General features: G+C 40.1%; 1 protein-coding gene across 4 annotated transcripts; it reads right to left on the bottom strand.

Annotated features, from left to right (window-relative positions):
* Positions 1-211: 211 nt before the first annotated feature.
* Positions 212-18,294, bottom strand: LOC144519176 (GA-binding protein subunit beta-2-like). 4 transcript variants are annotated; one of them, XR_013502087.1, is made up of 10 exons: positions 18,146-18,294; positions 16,502-16,609; positions 13,110-13,277; positions 12,571-12,765; positions 7,856-7,964; positions 5,953-6,117; positions 4,074-4,195; positions 2,352-2,784; positions 1,917-1,974; positions 212-910 (listed from the first exon to the last, which is right to left on the bottom strand). XR_013502087.1 is itself a non-coding variant. In XM_078252137.1 (9 exons), the coding sequence occupies exons 2-9, from the start codon at positions 16,607-16,609 to the stop codon at positions 1,967-1,969; spliced, it is 1,308 nt and encodes a 435-aa protein (XP_078108263.1). In that variant the 5' UTR covers positions 18,146-18,294; the 3' UTR covers positions 212-1,966. The 4 variants fall into 4 exon arrangements, 2 of the variants coding, with proteins under 2 accessions (XP_078108263.1, XP_078108262.1); XR_013502086.1 differs by having other exon boundaries at positions 1,917-2,784; XM_078252137.1 differs by having other exon boundaries at positions 212-1,974.
* Positions 18,295-19,500: the final 1,206 nt, after the last annotated feature.

Raw genomic sequence — 19,500 nt, forward strand, 5'->3', positions numbered from 1 at the left:
AAATAATGATGAGTAAGTGTTGGGATCTTTATATACATGAAGATACAATGCCAACTGGGAATAAAGAGCATTTTTATTGAAATGTAAATGTTTGTTTTTTTAAATATATTCCACATGTAAAACTATTCAACGGTATTAAATACTATTGTTTACATTTTAGTTTCCAAAACTAACTGTCCCTCTAATTATAAAAGCAAAACAACCACAACAATTAATGAGTACACACTTTATTGCCTCAGTGACAAAAAACACAGACACAAAAAGAATCATATAATTACGTTTTACAAACTTGTTGTGTCAAAAGATAAGACGTTCTGATGAATAAAGCCCTGAAGTGCAAACATGTAAACAAACGTCCCCTGACAGTTTCAATAATGAGAAGATGGGCTGTGAATTAATGAAAAACAAACAATCAAATTCAAAATCCCCAAACTGGCTCTGTAATTTGTCCTCGTGGGAAATGGCTCTAATGCTGCTGCGTTTAAAGATGAACCATCCTTATCCCTGCACTCATGATTTTGGTCGTAAATGTCTCCCAACAGACGTGTGTGAAAACCGTCATGTAGACAAAGAATTAACATTAAAACGTAATTTTACGTCTTGTTGTTACTCGTATTGAATCAATAATATTACACAGTAAAATAACTGGGTGGACGGTGGCTGAGTAGCTGAAGATGCCGTTCTAAAAATATAAAGGTCACAAGTTTGATTCCCAGAAAAGATAGGGTGTGTTCATCAACTGCGGTGCATTTTGGTAAAGCTCCTATCTGCTCACTGCAGGTCACCCTGGATAAGAGATCACCGAGTGCTCTTACTGTAATTGCTTCTCGATTATCTTTGTACTGTTCGCCTCCACTGAGGCACATTCACCGAGTGACACATCACAGTCTGAGCGCCCTCGACACAAATCCTGTCATAAAAAAATTATGTAAACACAGAAATACTTATAGAACAGAATAATGAAGGTACCAAATAATGGTACTCGTCCACTGTGGTGTTTTTTGTTTTTTTCGCAGCAGGGATCGCCCCGCTTCGCCGCATTGGGCACTTATGGTGGGCTCGCCACTAGCAGCTATCAATTTCTCTATAATGACCACTGGCAAGCAAAGAAAACATGCTACACCCTCCTACAACCGCGATGGCTGCACCTGATCGGACAAATGCTTCACGTGGGGCTGTCAGCTCCCAAATTTAAAAACAGAACAACGTGGGGGCTCGTTTGGAAACTTCCTCTTATTTTACGAAAAATGGCTCACTGAAATTTTATGCAAGAATTAAGCTGCTGAATCTGTCTTCATTTTAGATCGACAACGGACAGTTTAAAAAATGTTTGTGGGTTTTCGAGAGCAGCGAGTCGACTTGGACTCCCCTGATTTGCATGAAGTAGCCTGGATTAGAGCTGGGCAATATATCAATATTATATTGATATCGTGATATGAAACTAGATATCGTCTTAGATTCTGGATATCGTAATATGGCATAAGTGGTGTCTCTTCCTGGTTTTAAAGGCTGCATTACAGTAAAGAAATCATTTTCTGAACTTACCAGACTGTTGTAACTGTTCTGTTATTTGCCTTTACCCACTTAGTCATTATATCCACATTACTGATGATTATTTATCAAAAATCTCCTTGTGTAAATATTTTGTGAAAGCACCAATAGTCAACACTACAATATCGTTGCGGTATTGATATCGAGGTATTTGGTCAAAAATATCGGGATATTTGATTTTCTCCATATCGCCCAGCCCTAGCCTGGATTCAACTTTATGCAAAGCGGGCAGGCAACCCGTCGCCCCGCTTCTCGAAAGTGGCCGTGACGCTACCGGAATGCATTGCGCGGCTGCTCGCATGGAAATGGCGCTTCCCAGTGGACACGTACCATTATAAAGGTGAATTCTTTAGCTAGTACTATACCTAGCTCAGCTACCATTCAGTTGGGAGGCTGGTCACGAAATTACAGGTGATCACAGAGCTATGAAACACAAAGAGATAAAGTAGTGAAGAACTGAACATCATCCAAAGTCCATGATGCCAACCATTTTAATGGAATCCCATTGCTAGGCAACAGCCTGGCCTCTTATTAACTTCTTGTCAGTTGATGTCATTCACATACATTACAACAGGAAATCAACTTGGGGCCATTTAGAATGTTAATGTTTACAACTGTGAAATGGTCTATAAAGTCATGTAAATCTAAAGTCCTCTTGATGTTTGTGCTGCATGAAAACATATGGACATATTTACAAAAGTCTTTTTGTTTACAAAAGGTTATAAAATCAGTTAAATAGATGATCACAAAACATGTCAGCTAGTGTCTGCGTCCACCTCTGCCTCTCCCTCTCCTTCTACCTTGGCCTCGATGACGGGGGGAAGACTTGTGTGTTTCCTCTGTACCATCGACCTCCACTTCCAGCTCGCGTTCATTCACAAAAATCGCATCTTCTGGAAGGAAGATGACCTCTTCCCCCTCCTCCATGTTTTCCCTCTCCCCTTCTTCCACTTCTTTTGTTGCAGCTCCCTGTGTCGTCTCTAGCTGCTCCTCTACCATCACCTCCTCCTCCTGCTGCTGCTGCTTCACTGTAGCGCCGTTGTTTAAGGTAACGGTCGTCGCAGTGATGGCGTTGTTGATGCTGCTGTGACTGGTTGCTATGGCCTGCTCCAGTTTAAGGCGATACTGCTCGGCCTCCTGCTCCTTCTGCAGGAGCTGCTGCTGGTACCCCTCGGCTTTGAGATTGGCTTCCTGCAGCTGCCGCTGCAGCTGCTCGCGACTCTCTTTCACCTTCTGGAAATAAAAAAAAAAAAACAAGTCAAATATATGGGAACTTTCCTTAAGGAACACGCCACCGTTTTTTTTTAAATAGGGGTTATTCACCATCTCCCATAGATTTAGATAGGTGGGCAAACGCATTTTTGTCTCAGTGCATGCATTGTCTTAGTCTGGCAGCGCCGCCGCTAGTTTAGCTTAGCATAGTGAATGGAATCCTTTGTTGCCAGATAGCATGTCGTGAGTAAATATATGATATCTCTGCGCCCAAGTAGCAGTGCTTCGCCTGTGCTTCGCCCCAATATAGTCCCAAGTCAATATTTGCCTAGGAAATCGCCTAGTCTTAATCTGCATTGCTATTTGTACTTGTGAATACGCAGGCCACAAGAAGTTTTTTTTGTTGGCTCACTTTTACTCACTACATGCTATCCGGCAACAAAGGATTCCATTCACTATGCTAAGCTAAACTAGTGGCGGTGCTGCCGGACTAAGACAATGCATGCACTGAGGCAAAAATGCGTTTGCCCACCTATCTAAATCTTGGGGAGATGGTGGCGTGTTCCTTTAACGTAAATGCGAGTTGGATGTTGAACTCGATGTACAAGTTGAAAAAAGGTAATTATGGTATATGACAGCAGTTCTCATATGATTCACTTAAAGTCAACTCACTTTGAACTTTCAAGCAATATGTATTCAAGTTGAGTACTTTGTTTTCCTGCTCAACTTTTGGACCGATTTGGGAAACGTTACATAGAATTCGGTGCCGGTACCCAACGATACTTTTCATCTCGCTTTATGCAGTAAAAGTAAGGACACTTTTGTTGCTTTTATTGATGTTTTTTTCCGACCTTTGTTGTAGTTATTTTCAACGTTTTTGTTGCTCTTTTTCAACGTTATTTTAATGTTTTTTCTGCATTTTTTGTGCCTTTTTTTTGACAGTTGTGACGTTACAATTCATAATGTATTGTACTCATAACACAAGGGCTGGGTCCGGATTGACTTGCCATTTGGTCTGGGTGTGGACCTTGGTCCGGACTTTGAGAAGCGCTAGTATATGACATCAACGTGGCATTAGACTCAAAACTTTGCATTACAATTAATTTCAGGTTTAAATTAAATGTAGTTTAGTAAACCTTATTGTATAACATACAATGTAAATGATGTGCAGACCACAATTACAAGCTAATTGTAATATTGACTTAATCAAAGAAAACACTTGTATCCCAAGTTACCCTGTAAATCATTAGATAAAGCTAGTATATAACAGGTTTAAACAGTTGATATGTACCTAGGTACTTCTGGCTTACCTTGTCTTTTAGGCCGACGTGATTGGCTGAGGGGTCTGTGTACCTCTTGCGTTTGGGCGTGGCCTGCTGAGGATCCTCGACCACCACCTCCTCTGTGATTGCGCCAGCTGGCAAAGCCACCACTGCACCACAGAATAAAAAAATGTCAGAGGAGGGTCAGTGCCAGGGGCGGATTGGCCATCTGGCAACTCTGGCAAATGCCAGAGGGGCCGGACCATTTTTTTTTTTTATGTGGGCCGGTCAGATTTTTTTTTTTTAATATACAAATAAATTGTATTTACAGGCCGACAGCGGAGAGGACAGGTTTTTATGGTTATAATAATAATATTAATAATAATAATAAATATTAAGCATTTGGCCAGTCGGCAATAGCCGGGCTGGTCCCGAGATGGGCCGACCGACCCAATCAGAAGTTACTCAAATTGGGACATTCAGTCAAAATCAAGCACTTGCTCTGGGGGACCGGCTGCAGCAGTGAGAAGCTGCTGCTGACGGGCAGAGAGCTCCACCGGAGCTCTGACTGCTGTCCGTCCGCACGGCCGTCTGACGGCATCGGTATTAAATTGAGACAGTTTCATCACCGGTTCAAAACATCTCGTTATCGCGTTAAATAGTAGCCTAGTCCAGTTCAGTGTTTTGGTACAGTTGGTTTTAATGCCTGATGCGAAGTGTAGGCCTATAGGAGGACACATGAAAACCCTGAACAAGCAGCGTCGTTCTGCTCCGTCTTTCTGCTGTGCCCCATTCACGTAGTGTCACGTTTTACAATATGTAGGTTAAACTCTGCAATTAATCCGCGGTTCACATGTATGTATGAACTGTGGTGGCCCATTACACTGTAGTCTCAACATCACTGATCATTTTTGATCAATAGACTATAGAAAACATTACACTTCATAACGTTTTGTATCCATAACATGATTGTGTTATTGTACAATTTAGCAGTAAAAGCAGTAGCCTATGTAAGTCAACCCTACATTTTTCAACTTGGGAGCAAAACGTGCTCCTTGGGGAAAAAAAGTTACCATGAAGCCCTGTTCATGCTAATTAAACAACTGGACCTTGGGGTAAAGTGTTGTCGTATCCTGCCCATGTCCCAGATGTGAAAGCCCCCTTAGTGACTACAGTGCCAGGGCTGAATTTTGGTCCCAGTCCGCCCCTGGTCAGTGCAGAGCTGTGTGTTGCGGTCTCGGACGGTGTGTGTGTGTGTGTGTGCTGGTAGTTCTGCAGTCCTATGCAAAATGTCCTTGTGTGTTTCCCTGTCTGTATGATTGGGTTTCATTTCAGATAGGCGAGTGTAGTTTCTTTTTCCATTTTCTTTAAAAGCTCTGAGTTAGGAATTCTCTTTTTCCTATACTTTTGTCTTTGATTTGGCAACACCCACCCACCTGCACTTGCAACAAACAACTTAACTGGTTTTAAATTGCTTCTTTTTCTCCTCGAGACCCGGCTTGTAATATAGTGTTTTACATATTTAGACATCATTTCTCAATGAACAATCCTTTAGTTGACATACGAAGATGTCAAATAGTCACAAGATGCTGATTTTCCTGTTTTGTATTTTCTCCCATCACATATAAACTCATTTAATAAGCAGCTTTTTCCCCATGTTTTACTCCAAAATGCATGTAACAGCAAACTGCAATGTTGTCTGTACTAGTCCTAGGCGCTATACATGTGCCTCTGTTTTGTGTGAATTCTCCACAGGGTGTACAGAATTGTAACACTCTAACTAGCTGATTGCTAATGGGTGTATTGTTTTTATTGTTGTTATAGTCCTGCTTTTTTAGAAACTAGCTGCGTTTATGATGCCAATGCATCCCTATTCCCAGTTAGGTCCTGCTCAGTTTTCGAGAGCACCTTTGTGATGCCCACTCACTCTGCTGCCCCTGCAGGGTGAAGATGTACTGCTGGCCCAGGGACGCTGGCTGCAGGTTGCCGTGTTGGTCCGTCACTATGGTAATGACCCTTTGCCCGCCGTCGCCCACCACATGCTGAAAGGTTGCTTCCACCGACTCGGCAGCCATGACGTCCTCTGACTTGCCTGCAGACAACAGTTGGCTTGTATTGTTAGATAACACGCGTAGGACCACTCCCACATTATGATGCTGTTCAAAAATGAACCAAGGCCAGTATGTTACACAACCACAAAAAAGAAGAGGAAAAGGATTCCAATTTACACGTTTTCAAACTCTCGCTGGATGGTTAAAGACATTTCTAAATGAACACTGTTACTGAGAAGCTAATGTTTGTTGTTTTTTTCTGTCAGGAATAAGAGGATAGATCAAATAAAAAGAGGGAATGTGTCCCTTTTCCAGTTCCATTCATTACTTTATTGTCTTTATCTCAGGCATTAGTGTTATTCTTTACAAAATAAGATGTTGGCAGTGGGGGGAGAAGTATTCAGTTTCTTTACTTAATTACTAATACCACTCAGTAAAAATACTCTGTTACAAGTAAATGTCCTGCATTGAAAATGTTACCTAAGTGAAAATATGTAAGTATCATCTGGACAATGTACTTACAGTATTAAAAATACTCGATGCAGAAAAATACTCACATTTTAGAAACTGGAAACGATCCAAACTGTTCTGTCATCAACTAAGTGTTTAATGGTCTAATCATTTCAGCTGGACTTGTAGACCGTTATATTGTTGGGTAGTTTTATTTATTTTTATAGTTGTATTAAAACATCATATTTTATAAACGACATGTGTTCTGTGTGCAAAAGTCTCAGGGCCCTATTTTAACGATCTAAGCGGACGATGTGAAGTGCCTGGCGAAGGTGCGTTTAGGGCGTGTCCAAATCCACTTTTGCTAGATTGACGGCAGAAAAAAGGCTCCGTGCGCCGGCCGCATGGTTCAAAAGGGTTGGACTTAGTGTCTTCATTAATTCATAGGTGTGTTTTGGGCGTAACATGCAATAAACCAATCAGGAGTGTCATCTCCCATTCCCTTTAAAAGCCAGGCGCGTTTGTACCTGTACCTTTGTGTGTGTAACAAGCACAGTGTGCGCGCGCTGTGCATAAGCCTAGGTGCATTTTACTAATGCGCTGTTAAAATAACAATGAAATGCTGCGTTATTGGCTTTAGATCAGGTTTTTGTTGATCAATGGTGCAATCACTTCCCGCTGCCTCAAGATAACAATACGCCAAGAATGAACCTGAACACACCTCCCTGTAAGACCAGCACGCCCATGGGCGCAAAGATGGCCACAGGTGCATTTGCTATTTAAACGACGTGGGTGCTGGACGGGAAATTGACAACTGCGTTGGACTTAAACTAGCAAAGACACTTGCGTCGGGCTTTTGTGTAAAGAAACTAATAGCTAAAGTCAGATTAATGTAGTGGAGTAAAAAGTACAACATTTCTCTCTGAAATGTAGCAGAGTAGAAGTAGAACGTGGCATGAAAAGAAAATAGTAAAGTACAACTACCTCTAATTTGTACTTAAGTACAGCACTTAAGTGAATGTACTTAGTTACATTCCACCACTGGATTTTGGCAAATATGAATTGTTGTTCTAAAACTGTCTGCCATTTTGTTTCTATTCTAGATCGTGGAGTCCAGTCCAGATGTTTCTTAATTTGTTGTCAAATATGATATGTCTCTTGAGATAACACAGTAAGTCTCCTGAGGTTTCTTTTTTTTCCCCCACCTGCACAAGTTTATATTCCACATCCTTTTCCATCTGCTGTTTATTCATCCTTTTTTGGTCACTTAATATCTGTACTGTATCACTGCACCTAAACACAACTGATGGACGCATGTGTGCTGCCTACCTGCACTGGTTTTGGTGGCGTTGACCAGGTCTGAGAGGTTGACCAGCCCACCAGAACGGATGATGTAGTGGGACTCTGGGTCCATGTTTACCTGGTTCTGCATGCCGTCCTGTGCACACACACATATAACAGGAGCTGTGGTTACATGAAATCCTGTTGCAGTTTATGATAACTTACATACTGATTGAGAGTGAGAACATTTCAAATGAAATCCTTTGGGATAATATTCAAGAAATATGACGTCTGGCAAAACCTGGGACAAACTCAAAGCCTGCGCTTAACCCCACAATAACTAATTCTTTGGCTATTTGGGAGGAGTGGAAGGAAACAAGCTGTAAACACAACAGTGACATATCATGACCTTCTAGGTTGATATGGCGATAATGTAAGTCCATTTACTCTCTTTTAGCTCTACTTTGCTCTCCACCAATTCTGCTACATGGGCCAAAACTCTCGGGGCATCAAATCAATCCTGAAGGTATTCTGACATTTTAAAAACTGAAACTATATCCTAATTTTTGATTATTTTACGTTTTATTTACTACTTGCATGCATACTTGCATGCCCTTTTGAGTGAGAAAGTGGTATATGATACAATTTCTGAACTCTTATTCCATTTTAGATGAATGTGTAATCCAATTAAGGAGTTACAGGCATAAAATGAAATAATGAAACACTTTGATGTATTAAAAAAAAGAGAGCCTGCCAATTGTTTCAACTGTCTGAAACAATGATAAAAGGCTTAAACACAAGATAAGAAAGTAGATAGCATCAGTACTCTGTAATTGAAACTGACACTTTAAGCCACTAGTTTTATTCTGTTAGAAAAGAGTCACAGTAGAGCAGTTTTTGGGGCCCTGAAGAATTGCAGTTGAAAGTGATCTGTGCTGCTGAAAGTGAAAATTACTTTGAGAATGGCTTCAGTGATCATATGACATTATTTTTATTTTTTTTTAAATTGGCCCATTTTACGAGCAAAGGTAATCATGCGGTTAATAGTGAATACAATGTGATGGCTGCAATAGGTGTATGCTAAGGTTTAAAACCAATAGTTTGTTTTATTGTTTAACCACTGATGATTCATTTTCGGTGCAGCGGCGATGCGATTTCATCTGAAGGAGACATTTTATCTGCACAGACTTGATAAGAAAGAGAAACAATGGTCATTATTTTATGGATGGCACGCTAACATTTTTTGTGGCTCTATGTCTGTGTCTAAACCTAAAAATGTCCAGTAGTTTATTTGTCTTAGAAGCTAAAGTGCTTTACTTCCTCAGAGCACAGCAGTGTGTTCATTTCAGATAACAAACACATATCATGGTGCACTCACGGGGATTCAGCCCTTTCAAACAATGACCACAGGGGAACATTTCTCACTCATGGCCCTGTGGGTGTTTATGTATCATAAGCATATGTCAGTGTCCTTCTGTGTGCAGCCATCTCGCATGGGGCAACCATGCTGCTTCTGCTCGAGGCCCTACTATCTGTATCCTGGCTGGTTGGAGAGTCCTGTCCAGGGAGAGGACTTATCTAATGCTAACTAGAACCTCCTACGTACCACCTGGAGGCCCACACTCCCCTCTGTTACATAAAGCCTTGGTAGGAGAGCATGTGGACCTTTTATAATCTCATTTTTCCAAATACTGTGTCCACTAACTTCAACATAATCTTTCACCACAATTCTGTTATTGTCATTATTAGTGTGGATTCTTTATGCTTTTAAAGACAAGGTCTAATCCCATCTTGTGTGAAATGGTGTCTAAATGCGGGTGTTATTGTAAGAACTGTTTGTGCAACATGGCTGTCTGACAGAGAGATGCTGCATGGCCACTGAAACCATAGCAACGGCGGTGAGAGTCCGACTGGAGCTTTGCTAGTCGCACTTAGAAAACATCAAACCTATTTTTGAAATCGCAGGGGAACTGTGCAAACATGTCTGCGCCTGCAGTCTCACACTTTTGTCTTCTTATTTTCTTTTTACTTTTCTCCTCTTTTCTTTACTTTCCATCTGTTTTTTTAATCTCCTCTGCTCCCCCATTTATCATCTTCTTCTTCCCCCTCCTTTCTGTTTTCGCTCTCCCCCTAAGCTCTGTCCATCTTTCTCTATGCCTCTCTCACAAGCCCCTCATTTACCCGTCATGTCTTCTTGTCTTCCCCTGCCTTCGTCTATCTGTCCATCTCTCTCGCTGTTTCTCCTCTCGTCTTTATTTTTACCTGCCTCGGCTGAAATGTGCTTGGTCGTTTACTGTCTTTCTTCCCGCCCCCCCCCCCCGAGTGTCTTCTGTTCTGTTATCTTGTATTATAACCTTGCACAAAAGCGTTTAGCGTTACAGACGCCGACAGACACAGAAATGACCTGCCTCCACTCATCTCTGCTTTCTGTCCTCCTCCCTGCATGCCTCATCCTTCTTTTCTCTCTCAGTTGCCTGTCCTCATTTGTATTTCTTTCCCCCTACATCCATTTTTCTTCCCTTTCTTCCTCTCCCTCCCCTCATCATTTTTATCATGTCTCTTTTTCTCTCTCCCTTCTGTTATCCTCATTTTCTGTGTTCATCCAATCTTGTCTCTCTATTAGGGATGTCAAGAGAACCGATACTTCAGTACATAAGCTGATGCCAACATTCTGAAAACGTGACTGTACTTGTTTTTTTTCTAGGTACCGGAGATGCAATTCTTCCGAACCTGACAGGGGCAGCACATACGCCTACAAGTGTTCTAGTCTAGCGCTAAATGCCAAAGACAAAGAAAATTGAACAGCGCATAGCAATTAAATAGCAGTAAGCCTGAATTAAACTTATGCCGTACATATATGGCAATGGCTTTCACGGGTTCACCTGGAGCTCTCAGGGCCCTATTTTAACAATCTAAACGCTCGGTGCGCAGCGCATGGCGCAGGTGCGTTTAGGGCGTGTCCAAATCCACTTTTGCTAGTTTGACGGCGGAAAAAAGGGTCCGTGCGCCGGGCGCATGGTTCAAAAGGGTTGTACTTAGTGTCTTCATTAATTCATAGGTGTGTTTTGGGCGTAACATGCAATAAACCAATCAGTGTCATCTAGGGGTGTAAGAAAAAATCAATACACTTGAATATCGCGATATTTTATTTTGCGATACTGTATCGATTCTCAAAAACGCAATATCGAAGTTTCGAAGTTTTTTTATTCATGTAAGACAGTGGTTCACGTTTATGTTGTGTTTAAAGCCCCTACCGCTAGATGGCTATGCTGAGACGCACCACTAGTGTCCTTGCCTAACAGTAGCAGTGCCTGACTTTTTGCTAGAAGCTAACAATGTAGCTATAGCTGAACTTTGGCCTACTTTAGCATGTAAAAATTGGCTCACTAAGAACCTGTGAACCACATCATGTCAATATTTTTTTAAATATTCGTTTTTCTAAAATTATACTTTTAAAAAATCCCAATGTATCACCTTACGCACAGTATCGAAATATATTGCAATATATTGAATCGTGACCCATGTATCGTGATACGTATCGCATCGCCAGATTCTTGCCAATACACAGCCCTAATGTCATCTCTCATTCCCTTTAAAAGCCAGGCGTGTTTGTACCTTGGCGCATTGCTATTATGATGGCGGATTTGCACCGTAATATTTTTATTTGTAATATTGTGCATGTTTGTGTGCTGCTGCGCTTCCCTGTGTGTGTGTACCAAGCATAGTGTGCGTGCGCTGTGCATAAGCCTAGGCGCATTTTAATAATTCACTGTTAAAATAACAATGAAATGCTGCGCTATTGACTTTAGACCAGGTTTTTCTTGGTCAGTGGCGCGATCACTTCCCGCTGCCTCAAGATAGCAATACGACAAGAATGCACCTGAACACACCTCCCTGTAAGACCAGCACGCCCATGGGTGCACAGATGGGTGCAGGTGCATTTGCTATTTAAACGACGTGGGCGGTGGACGAGAAACTGACAACTGGGTCGGTCTTAAACTAGCAAAGACACTTGCGTCGGGTTTTGTGCTGCGCCGGGTGCTAGATAGGACCCTCAAACTGCAAGTAAGTCTGTTTTTCTCTGCCGTTGTTTTTCACATACAGCCTAACATCAATGATAGCTGACATTAGCACTGGTTCCAGTGGACCTCTGCATAACGACCAGTTATGTTCCATGTGAAGAAACAACGGCACAGAGAAACAGACATAACATACTTGCTGTCTGGGAGTTCCAGGTGAACTCATGGAAGACGTTCCCGTATGCTAGCTGTGTGGTGATGCCAGGCTTCGGAGCAGTGGGCCGTGGGTCCAAAAGACTGACGTTCTCTTCAGATTACATGGAAACTCCGCTCTCCTTCCCCCCTCAAATCCCTCTACTCTACCCCAAAACAGTGAGAGAAAGTTGAAACTGAAAAAAAATATGACACAAAAAAAGAGTGACATGACACCTTATCCTCTGACTTATCCTTATCCTGAAATACACATCATAAAGGAGTACATGGGATTTATTGTTTTGTGTTTGTTTGTTGTTACCGTGGTATCAAATTGGGTATCAAGAATCGTGGCATTTCACTGGTATTGGTATCGTGACATCCCTACTCTCTATCTCATCTGTTCGTCTGACTCCTCACATCTGATTCAATGTCTTTGCCCATCCTGTTTTTCTCTCCTCAGCGCTATCTGAGTGTCTGTCTCTCTCTCTTTCTTTCTCTCGCTCCCAGAATGTCTCTGTCTCTCCACATCCCCACCCTCCGTCCATCCACCTGTAGCAGTATCATCAGCTCTGTGTTGCTGGTGTCCATGGCGATGTCGAAGGGCGTCTTGTCAAACTTGCTGAGGCAGTGGACGTCTGCGCCGTGCCTCAGCAGGAGCTCCGCCACCTCCCTGTGGCCGTGCTGAGCCGCCCAGTGCAGCGCAGTCATCTTCAGCATGTCTTTGGCGTTGATGTTGGCGCCGTTCTGCAAGGGTGCACGTCGCCCCCCGTTGGCGAGAAAAGGGAAGAAAACAATAAAAGAGAGGAAGACAAAAGGGACGTGATGAGAAAAGATGTCTGTGACTAGGCAGGTAGGAAAGGTGGAGTGTACAGTCCAACAATGTTGAAAACATGTGTAACATGGTTGTAAAATGTCATTTAAAACACATTGTTGAAGTCTCTGAAAATGCTTTTGTATTTCCAAAGCAGAGATTAGAAAAGGGTTTGTCCATACACTTTGGCCATGCATTATCTACTATAATAATGTGAACATGTTGCGTGCATAACCACACTGAAACAGACAAACACACGGTAGATGTCTCTCCTCACCTGCGCTAACAGGTCCACTATGGTGGAGTGACCCTCTGAGGCGGCGATGTGAAGAGGGGTCTTGTCCACCTTTGTTCGGGCGTCCCTGCTGACCCCGGCACGCAGCAGCACCTCGGCGGTGGAGTGATGACCGTACTGGGCTGCGAAATGCAGCGGCGATGAGCCCAGCTGGAGGAAAAAGAGAAAAGAGAGAGAGAGAGACCAAGATATGTGAAGGAGCAGCTGGAGGTGCTTTTTAATTCTCTTTATGCAGGGAAAGTTCACTTAACATGAAGGTCCCCCCCCCCACAGCGCCAAGGTTTGTATTCACACAGTTGTACGCCATCACATCTGCATCACAGCTAGGGCTGGGCAAAATATTAATATTCTATCGATAACGATATATGAGGCTAAATATCGTCTTAGATCTTGGATATGTGACACAACTGTTGTCTTTTCCTGGTTTTAAAGGCTGCATTACAGTAAAGTGATGTCATTTTCTGAACTTACCAGACTGTTCTAGCTGTTCTATATTTGCCTTTACCCACTTAATCATTATCATTATATCCACAATGTTGATGATTATTTATCGCAAATAACATTGTGTGAATATTTTGTGAAAACACCAATAGTCAACCCTACAATATCGCCGCAATATCGATATTGAGATATTTGGTCAAAAATATCGTGATATTTGACTTTCTCCATATCGCCCAGCTCTAACCACAGCTAATGTTCAGCGTTCGAGGGAAACTCGATAGGTGGAACGACGAGGTGGAGCGGTTACTGAAAGGTATGTAAGCCTACCTAACCGCTAAGACTAACCGACGTGCATCATCGTTTCCAAAGGTCTCCGTTTGTGCCCGTCCCGACTACAAAGCAACCCCCGGAGTTTTCAGACCAAAACGGGGGCAGCAGTGTTTCCAAATGTCTCAGTTTCATGGACTCGAAAAAGAGTAGTGTGCTCGTGAGGCGTAAACCAGTGGTGTAGTCTACGCGATACGCAGGTATACGCAGTATACCCACTAAGAAAGCTCCAGGATTTCCATATACCCAGTTAAAAATGCCCAATGACACGCAACAACATACTTTGCATTATATGTTTGATATATTTTGAATTGTCATCTGTGTTTTTCTTCTTCACATAGGCTAAATAAAGGCATTCCCCCCGTAAATCGGTGCATAAAAGTGTATCTGAATACAGGAAACGAAGTCGTTGATGCTCAAAACTTCCCTGGGGGAGGACACCCAGACCCCCCACTATGATATGGTCCCCCCTCCCCCAAAGGCAGATTCTGGCTTATATATATATATTATATTATATTATATTATTATATATTATATATATATTATGTATATATATATAATATATATATATATATTATATATAATATGTATATATTATATAAAATATATATATATATATATATATTTATATTATATATATATTATATTATATATATATATATATATTATGTATATTATATATATATATATATAATATATTATATATATATATATATATATATTATATAATATATAATATATATATATATATATACTGTACAGTATACCCACTACAATACATTAGACTACACCACTGGCGTAAACGTAGCAAAAGATTGGTTTTTAAACCAAAATGTAGTAGTGTAAATGTAGCCTCATTTCCACAATCTGAGTACTACTCAGATCTCATGATATTACATTACTTTGACAAGTAATGAAAACTTGGGGCTAAAAGCTAAAAGTAAAACACCCCTCCACCTCTACTACAGCTCTAGGTCTGCTCAAATGCAGTGCTCACGACATGTCAGATTTACAGACCAACTAATGAAAACGCCTCGCATTAGATTTTCGGTGCAGTTACAACTGATGTAGGAGTTGAAAGGCTTGAAAGTCTCCCCCTGTGTATCATACACTGCAGCACACAAGACAGCTAATCCACCAATGTTGACACTTCCACGGAATCTAAATTCTCATCTGGTATATTCACACAGCTCAGCTTTACTTGGGAAAAATGTGACAAAGAAAGAAAGAAAAATTGAAAAAAAAGAAAATTGATTTGAATTTATACATTCTTCATTTATGAAAGCTGTGCCATTTAATACTGCAACTACTCTTCTACGTACATTTCTGAAATGTAGCACGTCGTCAGAGATGAATAATAGAACTCGAAAATCAATTCATTTTGACACACCGTTCAATCTGTTATCTGTTCTTGTATAGTAGATAAAGGTGGCATTAGGGAAGAGAACATTCAATAGAACCGCATTAGTGATGTACACACTGCCAGTGAGCAATAAATTATAAATGAATGTTATAGTGCCGGTGGATTATTTAGGTAGGCTTGTAAGTTTCTCAAAAAATCTAAGTTATTTCAAACAATTGATCTGTCATTACTGTAATAAATACATAGATACAATCATTTCATCAGTTTGCAGGCCAATTTAATTAAGTTAAAATGAAAATTAGGATAAAATGATACAAAGACACTGAATGTTCTGTGCTTGTAGCAAAAGCTCATAGATGTACTGTAAATTACGGCGCAATGGGGATTTATTAAAACTACTGCTATCCCTTTCGCTATTTTGACTGAGTGCGTGTGTAAAATATGGATAATAGTTCAGCTCAAACAATAAGTTAATTGTCGATTAGTCAATCGACAAAAAAAACTATGGGCAACTAATTTGATAATCCATTATTTATCGTTTGTGTCATCTTTCAGCTTCTTGGTTTGGAGGATTTGCTGCTTTTGTCGGTCTGTTGTGACTGTAAATTGAATATATTTTAGGTTTTGGACCGCTGTTCGGACAAAATATCACCTGGAGCTTTAGAAAATTGTGAGGAACATTTTTCAGTACCTGCTGACATTTTGTAGACCGAACGATGAATGGATTAATCGTGAAAATAATTAATACTAAGGTATTAGTTTAATAGGTTTCACAGACGTGGAAAGTTGTTATAATGCAAAGTATAGTCAGTTTATTTCATGTGCAAATGTGCAAAGTGTTGCTCACTTATGGTACCGTAACTGAGGATTGCACATGTTAGTTGTTGGCCTGCACCTACATAGAATTTGTGTGTTTTTCCTTCTTTGAACAGAGATAACCCATGAACGATATACATGTGCAGATGCAGGACAGAGTACAGTGAAGACAGAAATATAAGAGTATCTGAGTGTTGTTTTTTCCCAGCAGTAAGTGTCCGCTCAATGTTTCTTTTACTTTTTCCTGTCCTTTGACATCGATATGAGGCCTCAGCATTACTGTCATTCTGCCACTGCATGGTGACAAAGTCCAAAACGACATTAAGAGCTGACAATCTCGGTTTCTTGGCAACGGATGAGGGTTCACACGCATCTCATTACAGATTAGCCTGAAGATTATTCCATAATTAAAGCATATCAGCCTCACCCAGTCCGTGGTGAACGGAGCACCATTGGCCATCAGAGCTTTGACATCATCATCCTGTCCACTCCGCACCGCCTCCAGCAGCTGCTGCCCAAGATGCACCAGTGACATCTGCTGACAGGTAGGAGAAACACTTTGATGCTATCACATCTAGACATAACAGTCAGGCAAGGAGAAACATTTGAACGGAGCACACATTGATGTACTTTAACTGTGTGTATTGTTTCTTTTGTGGAAAAGTATAATATCCAGAATGCACATTAAGACTTGTTTGCCTTCTGTTAAGCCAATGTTTTGCAATTCAAAAAATCATGAGCTTCACAAATGTTCCAATATTCCTTACATTTGATGACAAAACGTTTAATGTCTGACTTTTCACGAAAGTGCTGAGATGATCTAAATTAATAGTTTATATAAAATGTTACTACAGTAAAAGTACATAAGTCTTATTAGTAAAATGTTAATTAAGTATCAAGCGTACAATGACTCAATATGCAGTGAAATGGTCTTCTGTCAGTGTTGGATTATTATCAGTGATGCATTAATGTGAAGCAGCATCTTATGTTACAGCTGTTCGAGCTGGAGGTACTGTTGGTTAGACTAACCTAAAGCAATGCATTTTATAAGATCATCATGTAGGCCTATTGTATGTTTTGTATACAATATCTTTAAAGTGAAAAGTGACTGGTATATTATTTATTATATTTTCCTCTGAAATACAGTGGAGCAGAAGTATAAAGCAGCAGAAAATGGAACCTAATAAAAGTACAGTATTTCAGTACCTCAAATTTGTACTTTATTCTTATTTTTGTTCTTTATGCTTTGTTCTAATGTTTATGCTTATATTTTTTATATTTTGTCTTTCAATGTCAAGTGCTTTGAGTTTCTTTCGTGTAATGAAAGGTGCATATATATATATTTTTTTATATATATAAAATTGCCAATGCCACTGTTGTTAGTGTACTGTGTGAGTAATTACAGTGGTAGTAAACAAGTGCAATGATAAGCCATTACATAAGGAATGTAAGTTACAAACTTAATTTAATAGATCATGAATGCATTTCAAAACGCACTTATAATTAATTAGTATAATAAAGGGTATGCTATATGACAGCATCGGTCAACTTGTTAAAATATAAGTTAACGATGTTGACACCGAAATGAAAGCTTGACTCCCCTGCACACGACTTATCGTTATTAGGTAGACAAGCTATATCAATACACATCATATTTGTCACTTGATAAAATACGAAGAAGGTACACAGGCGATCATTTTAAAATATAAAAATATAGTTTGACACCCATTTAAGTTAGGTTTGTTCCGGTGGAAGTTGAAGCTAGCAAAGGAGCTATTTCCACATCCGCTAGTCAATTCTCCAAACATCAGGGGGGACGACAACTCTGCTCGGATATTTACCAAATAACTATAACTATTTCAGCTATAATGAGAGCCAGCAACCTAAATATCGACACACTTGTAACTTAAAGCCTATTAATTCTGAAGTGACAATAAAAAGCTAGCGGTTGACTTAACTTAACGTTACTGTTGCTATTCGTGTTTATCACTCTGCTAGCTCTTCGCAATTCTGTGTTTAACGTTACATTAGCTAGCTATACAACCATTATATTTGATCGTGGTATACTTGCCTCAAAATGAAGGTGTCAAAAAAGTATCTATTATTTACGCGGATTTCTGGTACACGTTAGCGTATTGTAACTGTTTCGTAACTTCGCAAAAATATCATTTGTGTTTTTATTTGTGGGTCAAAGATGGCGGCGACATGACAAATGTAAAGTGAGGCAGATAATGGGTGTTCCGGTTGGACTTTCCAAAATAAAGCGAACACTGAACGCGTAATTATTTGTTTTGGGTGGGGCAATGCAGTACATGCCACTAAAAATCTTTGTATCTAGTAAAAATGACATTTTTGTTTTTGTCTAAAGCTCCTCACAGGATAAACTATAATATAATAAATATAATATCACGGCAAGAGAGGGTGGAGGGCCATGATGTGTTTCCAAGAAGTAAGTTTATTTTGAAGGTAAAATCTGGTTTCAGTTTTGTAGTTTGTAGTTAACTTCAGTCGATGTAAGAAGACTGCAGCAGGAAACGTCTGTGCAGAGTTGATCATAGTCCATTAAAACGTTTAGGAACATATGAATTATTTTCAGTAAACTTGTTTTTCTATTGTGAAATTAATAAGAACATTTCATTGACCATTAACTTGTTTCAATAAACATGCTGACTGTAAGTGTTTAATAAGATTATTCTTATTCTTATTTTTTATTTTATAAAGGACAACACACATTAATTAACATTATTGTAAATGTGCCAGTGTTAGCCAGCCGGCTAATTTTCAGATGTAGTCCTTTGGCCAGATGATTTTAGACCAGAGCGACAGGAAACAGCAAGACATTAGTACAGGTTAAACTATACAGACAGAAGTCAACAAGACACCACACAGACAGCTAGAGCAACAAATAAGCTTTCTCAGTAAGCCATGCAGAGCTACAGGATGCAGCAAGACATCAGCACAGTTACACATCAACAGTATCCCCATTCAGTATAAGAAGCCATGCAAGCATCAAAACACAGCCAAGCAACACAGACACCGTTCAACCATGCAAAGCAATAAGCAGTAGTAAAAAGATGAAATAGGCTACATCACTCATGAAATAGGCTATACATCACTCACATTATAGGCTACATGATGTCCCCTGTGGTGTCAAGGAAAGGCATAACTCTTTGGTTCATTATTCCCAATTATAGTGTTATATTATGGATAATTTTACGCCCCCAACAGTAAAAAAAGAAGAAGAAAAAAGCCAAACAAGCTCAACAAATTTAGCAAAATGAAAGCTCTAAATAAAAGCAATTAATTATAAATTTGAACAATTTAAAAGCCCTAATATTTTTTGCGTAATAGAGGCGAAACAATTTATTAGGCCTATTGGGATACAGGTTGGTAAAAAAACATAAAATACCTTTACAGACAGTGTAT

This window comes from Sander vitreus, chromosome 6 (genome assembly GCF_031162955.1).
Source record: "Sander vitreus isolate 19-12246 chromosome 6, sanVit1, whole genome shotgun sequence".
Lineage (NCBI taxonomy): Eukaryota > Metazoa > Chordata > Actinopteri > Perciformes > Percidae > Sander > Sander vitreus.